General features: G+C 39.7%; 1 protein-coding gene across 1 annotated transcript in view; it reads left to right on the forward strand.

Moving 5' to 3' along the window:
- drd2b (dopamine receptor D2b) overlaps positions 1-17,827 on the forward strand; it is a 92,954-nt gene that overhangs the window by 51,121 nt on the left and 24,006 nt on the right. The window contains exons 3-6 of the mRNA XM_073839942.1: positions 1,300-1,409; positions 5,624-5,760; positions 16,590-16,789; positions 17,727-17,813. Of these exons, the coding sequence (XP_073696043.1) occupies positions 1,300-1,409; positions 5,624-5,760; positions 16,590-16,789; positions 17,727-17,813 (534 nt within the window). The remainder of the gene's footprint in view (positions 1-1,299; positions 1,410-5,623; positions 5,761-16,589; positions 16,790-17,726; positions 17,814-17,827) is intronic.

A 17,827-nucleotide genomic window follows, 5' to 3' on the forward strand; every position in this document is an offset into this window, starting at 1 on the left:
AATGAACTCCTAATTTGCTTTTTATTAATGGTAAAGTAGTTGTTAAGTTTAGGTATGAGCTAGGAATAAGAAATCTAATATTGTCATGCAGAATAAGGTATTAATATGTGCTTTATAGGTACAAGTAAACATCATTATGCTAGTAATATGCATGCTAATAAGCAACTAGTTAATAGTGAGAATTGGTCCTTTAAAATAAAGTGTTAAACTTCCGTGTTTTGCATTTGTATTGAATAACAATACATTCAGTAACTGATTACTCTGTAAGTCTTTGACTAAGGTCAAATAAAATTGAAAATTTGAAAATGGAAATGGTCACAAATAGTTAAAGAAATATATAATGCACACTGAACCAGAAAAAAATACACATACAGTAATTAGTCTATTATACTGTACTAATAATTCTAAGCATACATACTTAAAATACAGTTAAGTATCTCTTTACTTATTCATACTAAGAGCTTAAGAGGTCCACTAAAAGCTTGTTGAATGCACTTAAATCGAAAGGTGATGGACTTTAAAGCATATATTAAGAGATAAATTGTAAAACCAAAGCTAAGCGACCATATAATGTGTTTTTCTTTTTTAATTCAGATCACTGAGCGTATGATTGCGAAAATAGCCTTTCATACATTTAATAAGGCATGAATATATCTCCCACCTCTCAAGTGCTGTTAGCCCTGTTGCAGTTCTATGAGCTATCGTTTCGTCTTTTGCTTTGTAAAACTGCTAACTGGAATATTTCATAGAAATGCTGCTGTTTGTCGTCACACTGATTTGTGTGTATTAATGGCTTCTCAGCAGTATTGCCAAGGCTCTGTGGGGTGTTAAAAATCTCTCCATACAAAAGCGCATGCAGGTTCTAAATGAAAGGTTTTGTGGAAAACAACTGGATATTCCCTACATAATATAAAAAGTCAACAGTATTTTTCAATCATGAGTAATTTTATTTGAAAAGCTTTTTTTAGATAATGTTTTTTTATACGGTGTCATACAGAGAAAAGGTTCCGCAATATGCCCCACTATTAATCTAAAACAGCTAAATTTTGTCATAGGCAGTATAGATAGTTAAATAATGTTAACAAGTAAAGCCTTATTATAAAGTGTTACCGTTTTTATATAATACATTATTTTCAGTTACTACATTTGTATTCAGTTTTGAGTTTTTCCAATGCATTCTATATCCCTCATTATTAATTAATTTTTTTATCTGCCAGTATGGGCTTCTAGTTGTTTTCCACATTAAATAATTTAACTTGTCTTTTCAAGTCTGATCACGTGTATGTGCATGTGTTGCAGGTGGTGGGGGAGTGGCGTTTCAGTAAAATCCATTGTGACGTGTTTGTCACCCTGGACGTCATGATGTGCACGGCCAGCATTCTTAATCTGTGCGCCATTAGTATTGACAGGTAGGTTCTGCTATCAGTTTAGAAAAAGTGTAATGATTCTTCTAAATGGCAAGAATGCCTTAGATCAATCACATATCTTAGTGGGCAGTGGAATGGGGGGTTGTTGTATATACAGTATCGTGTATCTTGTATTTTGATGATTTATACAGTTGTGCTTGCCTCCAAATGTCATTTGAATCCAGCAGTTGAGTCAGTTTTAGAAATAGTGATGTTAAAATGAAAGACAGCAAAAGGGATAGTTAACCCAAAACTGTAGAATCTGCCTCATTTTGTTCCAAATCTCTTTGACTTAAATGATTAGTTGATATAATTTCCTGATAATTTACTTACCCTCATGTCATCCAAGTTGTTCATGTGTTTCTTTCTCCAGTTGAAAAGAAATTAAGGTTTTTCAGGGACAGCATTTCAGGATGTTTCTCCATATTGTGGACTTCAATGGTGGTCAATGGGTTGAAGGTCCAAACTGTATTTTTAGTGGCACTTCAAAAGGCTCTACAACAATATCTTATCTAGCGAAAACAATCATTTTCTTAAAAAAAAAAAAAAAATTATATTGTTTCTAACCACAAATGCTCATCTTGCACTAGCTCAAATTCATGCATTACAGTACATCATCACGTTGGAAAGGTCACGCGTGAAATGCCCTTTACAAAAAGGTATTTGGATGATTCTGAACATGGAGGAGAAAATTAGATGAGTTTTTCACCCTACCCTACCTTTTTGAACCGAAGTACAGACAAAGAACTAACCACACATTACTCTTAAATTTTTACTATCTTTTTACTAACTTGAAATTATCCCAAGAAAGCCATTCCATATTCCAAGTGCTTTGAAGGCATACTGTAGGGTTTGCAGAGAAACAAATAGAAAATGTAATCTATTATTAAGCAAAAATCCCCAGTCATTGCATTCGAACATTTAAACGAATGCATTTACAAGTGCGCAACAGATTGTGCTGGCGCGCCTAAAAAAAGCACACATTTTAAAACATCAAGACAAATAAAATTACGACTTAAAATGCAATCTTTTCTTTACTGAGGTGAATATCTCTGTTCTAAAACAGTCAGTAATGTACAGCCTAGAATGTGTGCAAAGAGCGCTCCGCAAACTGTGTTTTGAGCAATGAGTGGATTCTAATTTAAACACTTCTTGTCATTGTGTTCAAGAAATTAACAGATTTGTCTGTGATTGGCTGCATTGTTCAATGCTGCAAATATGTTTAGGCAATATCAGATGGGGCTCTCTGATTCTCAGGGCCCAGGTGGCCACCTACCTCGTCTATTGGTTAAGTCTGCCCCTGACTGTGTCATGTCATGGATGCGCACTGCGAAGCTAGTGCAAGACAAGCATTTGTGAAACATATAATGATATTCTAGAGAATTGTGTGCTTCTGAATTTATAGCAATAGTTTGGACAGGACCCTTTTCTATTGTAACATGATAATGTCTCTGTATAAATCAAGGTTCAAAAAGAAATGATTGATTCAGTCAATGTGAAAGAACTTGACTGTTCTGCATAAAGCCAAGTCCTAATCCCAGCTGAACACCTCTGGTGTGACTTTAAATGCAGACCTTGAGCCAAAAACTCATCACCAATCACCAATGACTTGTACATTCACTGTATGGACAAAAGAATGGGGCACCTCCTTCTTTAGAACAGAAAAGGGCACTTACAAAACTGTGGCAACAAAGATGGAACCATAATTCATGTATTTAAAAACTGTATTTCCAACTCTGTTGCAACAGTTTTGGAAGTGTTTTGGCTCAAGAGGTGTTTAGCTAGGATTAGCAGACTACAGTCGTGGCCAAAAGTTTTGAGAATTACATAAATATTGGAAATTGGAAAAGTTGCTGCTGAAGTTTTTATAATAGCAATTTGCATATACTCCAGAATGTTATGAAGACTGATCAGATGAATTACATAGTCCTTCTTTGCCATGAAAATTAACTTAATCTTGAAAAAAATCTTTCCACTGCATTGTTAAGAAGGCTTCAGGGCATCCAAGAAAGTCCAGCAAGCGCCAGGATCGTCTCCTAAAGAGGATTCAGCTGCGGGATCAGAGCGCCACCAGTGCAAAGCTTGCTTAGGAATAGCAGCAGGCAAGTGTGAGCGCATCTGCACGCACAGTGAAGCGAAGACTTTTGGAAGATGGCCTGGTGTTAAGAAGGGCAGCAAAGAAGCCACTTCTCTCCAAAAAAAAAAACATCAGGGACAGATTGATCTTCTGCAAAAAGTATGGCGAATGGACTGCTGAGGACTGGGGCAAAGTCATATTCTCTGATGAATCCTCTTTCCGATTGTTTGAGGCATCTGGAAAAAGGCTTGTCCAGAGAAGAAAAGGTGAGTGCTACCATCAGTCCTGTGTCATGCCAAAAGTAAAGCATCCTGAGACCATTCATGTGTGGGGTTGCTTCTCATCCAAGGGAGTGGGCTCACTCACAATTTTGCCCAAAAACACAGCCATGAATAAAGAATGGTACCAAAACACCCTCCAACAGCAACTTCTTCCAACAATCCAACAACAGTTTGGTGAAAAACAATGCATTTTCCAGCACGATGGAGCACCGTGCCATAAGGCAAAAGTGATAACTAAGTGGCTCGGAGACCAAAACGTTGAAATTTTGGGTCCATGGCCTGGAAACTCCCCAGATCTTAATCCCATTGAGAACTTGTGGTCAATCCTCAAGAGCCGGGTGGAAAAACAAAAACCCACTAATTCTGACAAACTCCAAGAAGTGATTATGAAAGAATGGGTTGCTATCAGTCAGGATTTGGCCCAGAAGTTGATTGAGAGCATGCCCAGTCGATTTGCAGAGGTCCTGAAAAAGAAGGGCCAACACTGCAAATACTGACTCTTTGCATAAATGTCATGTAATTGTCAATAAAAGCCTTTGAAATGTATGAAGTGCTTGTAATTATATTTCAGTACATCACAGAAACAACTGAAACAAAGATCTGAAAGCAGTTGAGCAGCAAACTTTGTGAAAACTAATATTTGTGTCATTCTCAAAACTTTTGGCCATGACTGTAGTCAAGTTCTTCCACACTGACCGAATCAGTCTTTTTTTTTTTTTTTTGAACTTTGCCTTATAGGCGTTGTCATGTTAGAAAAGAAAAGGGTCCTGTCCAAACTGTTGCTATAAAATTTAGGGGCACACAATTCCACAATTGAAGCTGCATTGAAACTGCAGTTTGGACCTTAAACCTGTTGGCCACCATAGATGTCCATGATATGGAGAAGAATCCTGGAATGTTTCCCTCAAAACCTTAATTTCTTTTCGACTGAAGATAGACATAAACATCTTGGATGACATGGTGGTAAGTAAATTAGCAGAAAAATTGTATTCTTATTCTGGACATGAACTAATCCTTTAATTCATGTTTCTGTGGAACAGAAAGAACGATATTTCATTCATATAATGAAAGTCAAAGGTCAGCAAAACTGCTTGGTTTCTGGCATTCTTCAAAATGTTGTCTTTTGTGTTCAGGTTTGGAATGACATGAGGGCGAATAAATGACAGAATTTTCACTTTTGAGTGAAGGTGTGATATACAGATGGATGAATTCACTAAACAGTTTTTTCAGGGCAAAAACCTGTATCTTATTCACTAACCACATGTACGGTAATTCAGTTTAATCAGGTGCTAAATTGCCTTCCCCAATTAAAATATGCTATTCCCATCCACAGAAACCAGGTGGTATACTCAATGATATAAGTAGTGTTTGTCTACATTTTTATTGATCATGGCAGCAGTAATTCATCAAATGATGACTATTTGATGAAGAAGAACATTACAGTATAAATGGGTACTTTCGGCTTTCTAAAGAGCCCCAGTAAAGTGTGCCAGATTACAGTAGTCCACTTCAAACAGATAATTTTACCATACAGATTCCATTCACTGCTAAATTCAGTGCTAAAACAACGCAGACAGACTTTCAGACAGTGTCATTCACGCTTAGTGAGCTCCCCCAGAATGTAAAAGCTTTTTGTTAGAGTAGGAAAACCCCTGAAAGCTTTTGAAATGATAGTGATCATCATGATGATGTTTAGGTTTATTACGGTTACAAAAGCAAGAGAGATGATGGCACAATAATGGCAGCTGCTATCAGAGGCAGCTGGTCAGGTGTGACCATCATTGTTTCCTTCACTGTTTGTCTGCCTGAATGCAAATCCACCCCCTCTTCATCTCCTTCCCTCTGGGCTTCTCGTGCAGGTACACGGCTGTTGCCATGCCGATGTTGTACAACACACGCTACAGCTCCAAGAGACGAGTCACGGTAATGATCTCGGTGGTTTGGGTGCTTTCGTTCGCTATTTCCTGCCCCCTGTTGTTTGGATTAAATAACACAGGTAAATGAATTTTTTTAATTCCTAATACTCATAAAGGAACAGTTCACACAAAAATTAACATTAGGTTATTTACACAGCATCATAGCAATCCAAATCAATATGCCGTTTTTTTTTTTTTTTTTTTTTTTTTTTTTTTTTTTCAAAAATAGTAAGCTGGGAATTCTTACTGAATAAACAAAAAGAGATAAAAACACCACAAGCACAATGACAAATATTTTATGGCATTCATCACTATGAACTTGTCACATGTATTCCACAAATAAATAACGACATAGAGATTTACTAAAAAAGGAGCTTTGCCATCACAGAAAAAAAAAGTATATTAAATGTAATACTTAAATGATTATTATAAAAATTCTATATACTATTTTATAAAAAAATATGATATAAATGAATATGATAAAATATGACATTAAAATATGACATTCAAATAGACAATGATGGGATGTTGTATTATTAGCATTAGTTTTATAATAATTCAATGGCCCAAAGTCGAATTATTATTGTTACAACATGTCTTAGTCTAACACAATGCAATACAGTCACAACAAGCAAATTATCCATCCATACCAGATGCTACATGGCCATGTGATGCAACATAATCAATAAAAAAATAACAGCCAATCAGAAGAAATTATGGGCAGGCTCTTTCTGCAAGTGCACTGCACTGGATGTGAATCTAATTTGTAAATATTTAACCATTTAAATATGATTAAAATACATACCAAGTGACTGATATAATCTTTGTCAGGAAATACACTTGTTGGTTGACTTTGAGTTCACAGTTGTAATGTCTATGTTTCTTTTATTTATTTTTCAAGATCTGAGGTAAATTATCCATTGTTGCTTTCAGTACTGCTATACATGTCAAGTTAAATGATATTCAGACACACATTATACATTTTCACATGAAATAAAACAGCACTTGAGTTTAACATTGTAATAATTTGTATACTGTTGTTTCATCTGTGAAACAGAAACCTTACCTAAACTAAAATCCGTTGTTACTAGTTGTGTATTACTGTTGTGGCTGGTTAGGACAAAAAACATGGAAAAGATACCTTTTATCATGTGTCACAGTGTCACATCTGGTTAGGACTGGTTAGTGTTATGCTGTGTTCACCCCATATCGTAATTATTGTAATTTCGAGATGACAACATGTGACCTTCTACTCGGAGTTGTTCTCGTCCACGGACTCAGAATTATGCTTTTCTATGGCAACACTATCAACGCCTAAACAGAGCCTACATTGGTCAGGTGGTACAGCGGTCATATGGTACAAGTTGTAGCTCTCAGAAGACTCCCAGTTCACAAGTTGTATTACAAGTTCTACGAGGACGTGAACGCTTTTTACAATTTGGAATTTCGTAATTACGGGAATTCTGATATGGCGTGAATACACCTTCATTCTATTATATACACTTGTTGGTTCATACTGAGTTCACAGCTGTAATGTTTTTTTTTTTAAGATCTGATTTAAATTATCAATTTTTGCTTTCAGTATGGCTATACATGTCAAGTTAAATACTCACATTATAACTTTTCAGCATTAAATAAGACACATAATTAACACTTGAGATTATTATTGTAATAATTTGTATACTGTGGTTGCAGCTATGACATCTTAGAAATAGAAACTGTATCAAAAAAACTGTTACTAGTTGTACATCAGCACTGCGGACTGCTAGGACAAAAACATAAAAAAAGATAACTTTTATCACTTCATGGTGTGGCATTTGGTTAGGACACAGTGTTAGACTGTTAGATACACTTGTTGGTTCACACTGAGTTCACAGTTGTAATGTTTGTTTCAGTTTTTTTCAATATCTGAGGTAAATTATCTGTTTATGCTTTCAGTATGGCTATACATGTCAAGCTAAATGATTAAACTCACATTTACCTTTTCAGCATTAAATAAAACACATAATCAACACTTGGGTTTATTATTGTAATAATTTGTATGCTGTTGTTCCAGCTATTACATCTGAGAAATAGAAACTGTATCTAAAATAAAATCTGTTATTAGTTGCGTATCAACGTTGCGGATTCGGTGTTGCAGTGTTGCAGTGTTATACTGTTATATACACTTGTTGGTTCAAACTGATTTCACAGATGTAATGCTGTTTTTTTTTTAGATCTGGAGTAAATTATCCATTGTTGCTTTTAGTATGGCTATACATGTCAAGATAAATTATATTCAAACTCACATTATACCTTTTCGACAATAAATAAACACATAATTAGCAGTTGAGATTATCGTTGTAATAATTTGCCTACTGTTGTTCCAGCTGTGAAATCTCAGAAATAGAAAGCGTATATATAAAAATCTATTGTTGTTAGTTTTGTATCACTGTTGCGGCCGGCTAGGACAAAAGCGTGGAAAAGATTCCTTTCATCACATGTCGCAGTGTCACATTTGGTTAGGACAAAGTGTTATACTGTTATATACACTTGTTGGTTCACACTAGTGTTGTCACGGTACCAAAATTTCAGTATTCGGTACCAATACCATTGAAAATGTAATGGGGCTGCTTGAAGTGAGGATTGAACCCGGGTCTCTGATGCCCTAGGAGTATAGATTAACTCACTGAGCTATCTTCACTACAGGTGAACCCAATAGCAGAAGAGGAAAAAGCCAAGGGACTTGATTCTTCAAAAAATCAAAGTATCTTTACTAGACAATCAAAGTACAAAATAAACATAGAAAACACAACAAATAAAGAAAGACACAAGGGTCCAAAATACGCAAAAACAATCAAAGCTTAACTTGAGAACTGGCAACTGGATACACAGGGAAAATAGGCTCAAGACTGAACACAATGGCAGGAAATGAACAAACTTATAAAGGGTCAAACACAGGTGTGAGAAATCAAAGCTGATTAGCAGGACACTGAACGTAGTATGGGGCAATAGCGCCAGCTAGAGGAGTGGAGAGGCTAAAGTTCATGATGCTAGAGCCATCTGCTGTTCTGGAGAGAGCATGACATAAAGGGCTCAAGGAGAGTGACCCCTGCTGGCCAGGATAAAGTCAGCAATGTAGAAATGAGTCCATTACAGGATCCCCTCCCCTAGGAACGGCTCCTGACGTTCCCCAGATGGTCTTCTCGAGCTTGGTGAAACTCTGAGATGAGAGCCTTGTCCAAGATATCCCGAGCTGGAACCCAGGTCCGCTCCTCTGGGCCATAACCCTCCCAATCTACGAGGTACTGAACACTTCTGCGTACCCGGCGGCAATCCAGCAATCTGCGGACTGTGTACACTGGCTGACCAGCGATCATGCGGGGAGCTGGGGCAGGCTTACTGGCTGGAGACAAAGTGGAACAAACAACTGGTTTTAATCGAGAAACATGGAAAGTTGGATGGATTTTCATAGACCTGGGCAGGAGCAGACGAAAGGAGACCGGGTTAATCCTTTTGAGGATCTTGAAGGGGCCTATGTATCTTGGAGCCAGTTTACGGGATTCCACCCGCAGGGGAAGATCTCGGGTAGAGAGCCACACTCTTTGTCCTGGGCGAAACGTAGGTCCTGCCCTCCTGCTTTGGTTAGCCTGCCTCTGTTGGAGTTGGGATGCTCTAACTAGGGCAGCACGGGCCTTCTTCCAGGAGAGTCGACAACGACGGACGAGCTGTGTGGCCACTGGAACGTCAACTTCTGGCTCCTGTCCAGGGAACAGAGGGGGGGGGAAGCCATAGAGACATTCAAAGGGGGACATGCCTAAAGAAGAATGGTACAGAGTGTTATGAGCAAATTCAGCCCAGATTAATCGAGAGCTCCAGGTGGATTGGTTATCAGCAACCAGGCACCTCAGTGTCTTCTCAATATCCTGATTTACCCTCTCAGTTTGGCCATTGGACTGGGGGTGAAAGCCAGAGGACATGCTGATGGAGGACCCAATGAGTCGACCAAACGCCTTCCAAAACCGAGATGAAAACTGTGGCCCCCGGTCAGAAACCATATCCTGTGGAAAGCCGTGGATTCTGAACACATGTTTCATCAGAAGTTCTGCAGTCTGGTTAGCTGTGGGAAGTTTTGGCAGAGGTAAGAGGTGACAAGTCTTAGAAAATCTATCCACCACCACCAGAATTACCGTGTTTCCCTGGGACTGTGGCAAGCCTGTGATGAAATCCAGAGAGATGTGAGACCAGGGACGTCTTGGGATAGGTAGTGGGTGCAGTAAGCCAAGAGGGTGGGTCCTTGGCTCCTTGTTCTGGGCGCACACTGAACAGGCAGAGACAAAGGCCCGAACGTCTCTCTGTAACTTGGGCCACCAGAATTTCCTCTGGATCAGCTTGCAGGTTCTAGTGGTTCCTGGGTGTCCGGAGGCAAGGGAAGCATGTGCCCACTGCAAGACTTCAGAGCGCATAGATTTAGGGACAAAGAGACGCCCTACAGGGCCATTACCTGGATCAGGCTGTTGTTGTTGGGCTCTCTTGATGGCTGTCTCAATACTCCAATGGATGGGGGCTATCACCCTGGATGTGGGAAGGATAGGTTCTGGGCAGGACTCTCTTTCAGGTAGTTCAAACTGCCTAGAGAGTGCATCTGGCTTGAGATTCTTGGAACCTGGGCGATAGGAGAGAATGAAATTAAACCGGTTAAAAAAGAGGGCCCAACGGGCTTGTCGTGAGTTTAACCTCTTGGCATCCCGAATGTAAATGAGATTTCGGTGGTCTGTCCAGATGATGAATGGGTGTTTGGCCCCCTCAAGCCAGTGCCTCCACTCCTCCAATGCCATCTTAATGGCCAACAGCTCCCGGTTTCCAATGTCATAATTTCTCTGTGTAGGGGTAAGACGACGAGAGAAAAAAGCACATGGGTGAAGCTTGTGATCAGTTGTACTCTTCTGTGACAAGACCGCTCCTACCCCCACATCAGAGGCATCCACCTCCAGCACGAAGGGCAACTCTGGGTCTGGAAGTGTTAGAATGGGGGCGGACGTGAAGCATTGTTTTAGTGTATTGAAGGCATGGTTAGCATCGCTGGTCCATCTGAATGGCCTGTTAGACTTCTTTGTCAGCGTGGAGAGAGGCTCTGCAACAGAACTAAAATTTCTTATGAACCTCCTATAGAAATTTGAGAACCCCAGAAAGCGCTGTACCTGCTTGATTGAAGTGGGTTGGGGCCAGTCCAAGACTGCTCGAATCTTGCCAGGGTCCATCTGAAGGCTGCCTTTGGACACATGGAAGCCAAGAAATGAGACAGCTGGGACATGGAACTCGCTCTTTTCCAGCTTGACAAAGAGCTTGTGCTTAAGCAGCTGGGCCAGGACCTGTCTGACATGCTGAATGTGATCTTGGAGGTTGCGAGAGAATATCAGAATATCATCCAAGTAAACAAACACAAATATATTAAGCATTTCTCGTAGAATATCATTAATGAAGGCCTGGAAGACCGCGGGAGCATTAACCAGGCCGAATGGCATTACCTGGTACTCGTAGTGGCCTGTCGGGGTGTTAAACGCCGTCTTCCATTCGTCCCCCTCCCGGATCCTGACCAGATGGTATGCATTCCGAAGGTCCAGTTTGGTAAAGATAGTGGCCCCCTGCAGGATCTCGAAAGCTGTAGTCATTAATGGGAGGGGGTAACGATTCTTGATAGTGATGTTATTTAAACCTCGATAGTCAATACAGGGTCTAAGACTACCGTCCTTCTTTTCAACAAAGAAGAAACCAGCACCTGCCGGTGATGTGGAAGGACGGATGAATCCACTATCCAAAGCTTCCTTCAGATACTTGTCCATAGCTAGTCTCTCAGGGCCAGAGAGGGAATAAAGCCTTCCGCGGGGTGGGCAAGTTCCTGGCACAAGTTCAATAGTGCAGTCATAAGATCTGTGGGGGGGCAGTGTGGCAGCTTGGACCTTACTGAAGACTTCAAAGAGGTCCATGTATTCTAGGGGAACTCGTGACGACTCGGGAGGGTGCAGTGGGGACTTGCTAGTAACTGGTTCCATCCTGGAAACAGCCATAATTTCCATAGATGGGGCTTTGAGTCTAAAGATAGAGTTGCTTTGGGAATTGTTTGACAATGATTCTTGGAAAGACTTCAGCCCGGGGGAACAGCAGAAAGCAGTGTTAGAGAGAAGGCAGTTGGTTCCCCACTCTCTGACAACTCCTCGGGACCAGTCAATATTCGGATTGTGAAGAGTCAACCATGGGAAGCCAAGGATTATAGGGAGTTTAGGAGTATGAATTAAAAAGAACTGTATCAATTCCTGGTGGTTCCCTACCTGAAGCTGAAGAGGTGGAGTGCACTGACTGACTTGACCTGATCCCAGAGGGCTGCCATCAACTGCAGTAATGTTAAGGGGTTCTTGGAGAGTCACAGGGTGGATGGCAAGACTTTGGGCCACCTTAAAATCCATGAAACTTCCAGCAGCCCCTGAATCAACAAAGACACATACTTGATGGTGTTGCTGGCCTTGGGTGATAGTGGCCTGGATCGTCAAGCCGGAGGTTGCCGAGCAGGGGATGGTTCCTATTCTCGCCCAGGCCCCCCTACTCCAGGACGAGACTTGGCTTTTCCCGAAAGCTCAGGACAGTTAATGCGAAAGTGGCCTGGCTTGCCACAGTAGAGGCAGCATCTCTCTCTCATCCTCCGATTGCGTTCAGCCTGGGATATCCGAGTTCCCCCCAGCTGCATGGGTTCCTCCATGTCAACAAGAGGAGGAGGTAATCTAACAGGACTGGTGGCTTCAAGTAAGCTCTTCTCCCGCTGCCGCTCTAGCTGGCGTTCTCTGAGGCGATGATCAACCCGGATAGCTACATCAATGAGGGACTCGAGATCAGGAGCAGGGTCTCGAAATGCTAACTCATCTTTGAGCTCTGAGGACAAAGCATGGTGGAAGGTTGCTCTTAGGGCTTTTTGATCCCACCCACTCTCAGTAGCAAGGGTACGAAACTCTATGGCAAACTCAGCTGCACTCCGAGTACCTTGAGAGAGATTTAGCAGGCGGTGATCTATGTCCCCATCCCTGGCTGGATGTTGGAACACTCTCTTCATCTCCATAATGAAGTGTTGACTGTTTGTGGTAAGTGGAGACTTCTGGTCCCATAGAGCTGAGGCCCAGTCAAGCGCCTTGCCAGTGAGGAGGGTAATAACGTAGGCAACCTTGCTGCTCTCAGTGGGAAAACTACTGGGTTGAAGTTGAAAGGCCAGAGTACACTGGGTAATAAAACCTCTGCATTTCTCAGGGCTTCCATCAAACCGCTCTGGGGCTGGTAATTTGGGCTCAGAAGGGAGTGTCACCAAAGATCTAGGTTGAGAATCAGGAGGCAGTTGGGGTTGTGGAGGTGAAGAGGCCTGGGATTGGAGGCTCAAAAGTTGGACAATCTGAGACAGAGCATCGTCATGTCGTTGAATGGTATTGGCTTGCTCAGTGAGTGCAGCTAGGATACGTTCCACATTGGAGGGTGGAGAAGGCTCTTCCGCTGGGTTCGCTTCCATGGTTCAGTCTTGCTGTAATGGGGCTGCTTGAAGTGAGGATTGAACCCGGGTCTCTGATGCCCTAGGAGTATAGATTAACTCACTGAGCTATCTTCACTACAGGTGAACCCAATAGCAGAAGAGGAAAAAGCCAAGGGACTTGATTCTTCAAAAAATCAAAGTATCTTTACTAGACAATCAAAGTACAAAATAAACATAGAAAACACAACAAATAAAGAAAGACACAAGGGTCCAAAATACGCAAAAACAATCAAAGCTTAACTTGAGAACTGGCAACTGGATACACAGGGAAAATAGGCTCAAGACTGAACACAATGGCAGGAAATGAACAAACTTATAAAGGGTCAAACACAGGTGTGAGAAATCAAAGCTGATTAGCAGGACACTGAACGTAGTATGGGGCAATAGCGCCAGCTAGAGGAGTGGAGAGGCTAAAGTTCATGATGCTAGAGCCATCTGCTGTTCTGGAGAGAGCATGACATAAAGGGCTCAAGGAGAGTGACCCCTGCTGGCCAGGATAAAGTCAGCAATGTAGAAATGAGTCCATTACAGAAAATCCACGGTTCTCGGTACCAATTTCGGTACCAATGCAAAACACAATAACATATTAATTGAGCAACACAATTTTTTATTAATAAAGTTGAACAAAAATAAAATGTACAAAAAAAAAAAAAAGTGCCATTCTTTATACTTACATAAAATTTTGTTAACATTTTTTCCACAGGTTAAAAAAGTATTTCAAGGATTGTAAACATTTTAGTAATTAAATAACATCTAAATAAATTACAGGAATAAAAAATGTAAACAAGTTTCACCCAAAAGTTTTTGTCATATTTCTGCTTCTGCTGAAAAACATCTGTACTGTTGTCTGTTTTGGAGTTCGCTGGGGTCTTTCATGATTTTCCTCAATCTGCAGCTGTAAAAAGAAAATATAATATACTTAAGTAAAGCAGTGGGCTAAGTCTGACCAGATGCGACATTAGATCATTGACACCAGCAAAAATATATGAATTTTCAGTAAATAACAAACCTCAGCTGTTATAATAAATTTAGATAAGATTACATATATTAAGACAAGTGTCTATCACAGATGAAAACTGCAGTATTAAAAACACTTTACAATTTTCATTTGTTAGACAACATCGCCTAACAATAAACAGTAGTTACATGGCAATTATTCTTCGTGAGGTTAGGCTAATTTCAACATTTACTAATGCATAAAATCATGTTAATCTGTTAAACATGAACAAACATGAATTAATGTTTATAAAAATATATTGTTCACTTACTCTAAGTTTATATTAGATGATGCATGAATTTGATCTTATTGTAAAGCATTACCAAACTAAACAGGGGATAAAACGTGTTTTATTTGATTGTACTTTTATTTAATCCAAACTGCATTCATATTTATTATTAAAAAGCTTTTTAAACCTGCTAGAGTTATCCAGCCAAGAATAAGTCTAGAACGTTTTCTGACAGACTCATATTAAGGACATAAACATTGTTAACGACACATTTGTTCTTTCTCTAACACATATATTTTGGATACACAAGTCATTTGTGTAAAAAATAGTAAATACATCATGTCCTTATTTTTTTACTCTAACAAATGTTATAGGAGCGTTGTTTCAAATTCATTAAGGCCAGCATATTAGCGTTAGCCGCGCTTATGCTAACGATTCACTACACAAACGGTGATGTTTATTTCAGTCTGACATTCAAATTAAAATATGCAGTAATGTTCGTGACAGAAGCTCTAAATATGAAATTAAAATGAAACTTACCTTGCTTGAACTCTTTCATTTGATCGCGGAGTCGGTCTTTGAGGTGTTTTGTCCTTTCGAGAGAGAACCTAGACGACATCTTTGCAAATAGTTTTTTGATGATCTATGATGTTCGCTTTGTTCAGCCGCAAATCCAAAATATTTGGAGTAAGTCTGGCTCTTGTTTGTCAACAAGTGGATTCAGAGCCGCGGCATCAGCAGCACCACAGGTGCTTTAATGAAGAGAGCGCAACTGCGCAGTGCGTGTGTGCGCACCTTTTGTATAGCGTATCAAGAACCGGGTTGACCGGATAGTCGGTACCACCGGTACTTAAGAAAACCAGGTACCGTAACGTTTAAATTTTTTTAGTACCGACTTGGTACCGAAGTACCGGGACTTTTGACAACACTAGTTCACACTGAGTTCACAGTTGTTATGTTTGTTTCTTTTTTCTTATTTTCAAGACCTGAGGTAAATTATCCATTGTTGCTTTCAGTACGGCAATATGTGTCAAGCTAAATGATATTCAAACTCACATTTTACCTTTTCAACATTAAATAAAACACATAATCAGCACTTGAGATTGTCGTTGTAATAATTTTTATATGGTTGTTCCAGCCTTGACATATCAGAATTAGAAACCATATCTAAAATAGAATCTGCTATTGCTAGTTGTGTTTCACCATTGTGGCTGGTTAGGACAAAAACATTGTAAAGATAGCTTTTAGCATGTGTCAAGGTGTCGCATCTGGTCAGGACACGATGTTTCACTGTTATACTATGCTTACCATACCTCAAGACAAGTTCAGATGTTTTATTTCAAGACATTTGTCAAGTTTTTGTCCTTAAAATACTCCTGTCTGTAGGACAAATATATAACAATCTCATCCCAAGTCTACTTTGATCATTTTAAATGGAAATGTAATGTGCTTTCCATAGATAATAAAATGTAATTTCATGGGGAAAACATGGAAATTATTAATCATTTTCATCCTGTTGTTTGTTATATTTAGTTGCTTGATCAATGTCTTTGCGGGTTTTGGTCCTTTTGCTGTTGTAGATTGAAAGGACCTTTGAATTAACCTAAATCATTTTGGCGAAGTGGAACTGTAATGCTGTCAAGACCTGCCTGAAACTACTTTAGCTTTGTGCCCACTGAAAAATAATTGCACATGTTAGAACATTCATCAGCCAGTCAGAATCAAGCATTGAAAAACCTGTACTATAAGCATAACTGCTTGTAATTAAGTAACTTAGCTCTAAACCTATAGTGAGTACATGTTTAGTTATTACCCAGTACTTTGTGTAATTACACTGTAACAAGAGCATCACCAAAAATAAAAATCTTACTAATCAACCTTTATAAATCGTATATTTGATTTATATGTACTTACATATATTATTTTTGCATTCATCTTTGATTTTACTCAACATTGTTGTCATACCATTGTAAATTTTCCAGTACGCTTCTAATTTAATTATAATCTAGAGCTAATTTGCAATTGTTAGGGGAAATTTGCCATACACGCATTTGTCAGTGCCTCAATGAACTAATTAGTTTTGCAACCATAATTAATTGTGTAACCATATTTTACTCTCTCTCTTTTTCTCTCTTAGCTACACGGGACGATAGCGTGTGTGAAATCGCCAACCCCGCTTTTGTTGTCTACTCCTCCATCATGTCATTCTACGTGCCCTTCATCATCACCCTTCTCGTGTACGTGCAGATCTATGTGGTTCTTCGCAAGCGTCGAAAACGGGTCAACACAAAACGGAGCTGCCAGAAGACAGACGCTGATGCTCAGCCCCCTCTCAAGGTGATATGCACCATGTGAGACAGCAGCCTCAGGGAAAATACCCAGCAGTCCCCACTGGACAAGACACTGGTGTCAGTGTTGTTTTACAAAAGGAGTTGCCCTCTTTCTAGAAAATACAGGAGGTAGCTGTCAGTGTTAATTATAGAACTCCTGAGGTAATGCCAGGACCTGCAGGACACCACCGGAGATACAGTGACCCCAAAATCTTTACTCGCCCCTGCAATCGGTATTGTGTTACAGTGTTCTGGTCAGTTATTAGATTAATTCAATGCTTGATTGTGGCTATTGGCAGATAGATCTTAATAGGGATACTGATGAAAATTAATGGTGGTTTTATCTTTAGACATTCTCATTTTAGCATCTCCACTGTGTATTTGGTATCTAGTTATGGGGACATTGCCTTAGCCTTTGTTGAATATGCATTACCCCCTGGACACTGTGAAAGTAAAGCCGTTAATGCAAAAGAAACCAATGCCATTTTTCCTGAGCTGTAAGGTTTTTAAACATAATTCCCTGTGCAATTTATGTGTCAGAGCAGATTGCGAATATGATATACCGGTTACCCTTTATTCATATTCTATTTTCATCGCAATACAGAAGAGCTACAAATTATTACTTTCTTCTGACCTTTGCGCTCTTTCATCATCGATTTCTTGCACCAGCTGTTTTTAATGGCCACTTTGGATCAATGGGTTCAGCCGTCTAGTTTTAAAGGGTTCCAAGGACTTTTTGTGGTACTTACAAATTACTGAAGCAATCTCTTTTTCAGTTGCCTTTTAGTGCTAGAAAAGCTCTTTTGTGGTTAGTGGATTTATTTGCATTCTGTGTCATCAAGAGGCACCAAATATACCTGTGAATGAATTTCAAGTTTCCATGCTGTCTTTGGAATTTAATGTCGACCACATGCTGAATCAAATTCTTATTACCTTTGCCACAGGAAAAGTGCACTCATCCTGAAGATGTGAAACTGTGCACAGTTATCATTAAGACCAACGGGGGTTTACCTGCCAAAAACAAGAAAGCAGTAAGTGTGCTTTA

Source organism: Garra rufa, chromosome 5 (assembly GCF_049309525.1).
Source record: "Garra rufa chromosome 5, GarRuf1.0, whole genome shotgun sequence".
Lineage (NCBI taxonomy): Eukaryota > Metazoa > Chordata > Actinopteri > Cypriniformes > Cyprinidae > Garra > Garra rufa.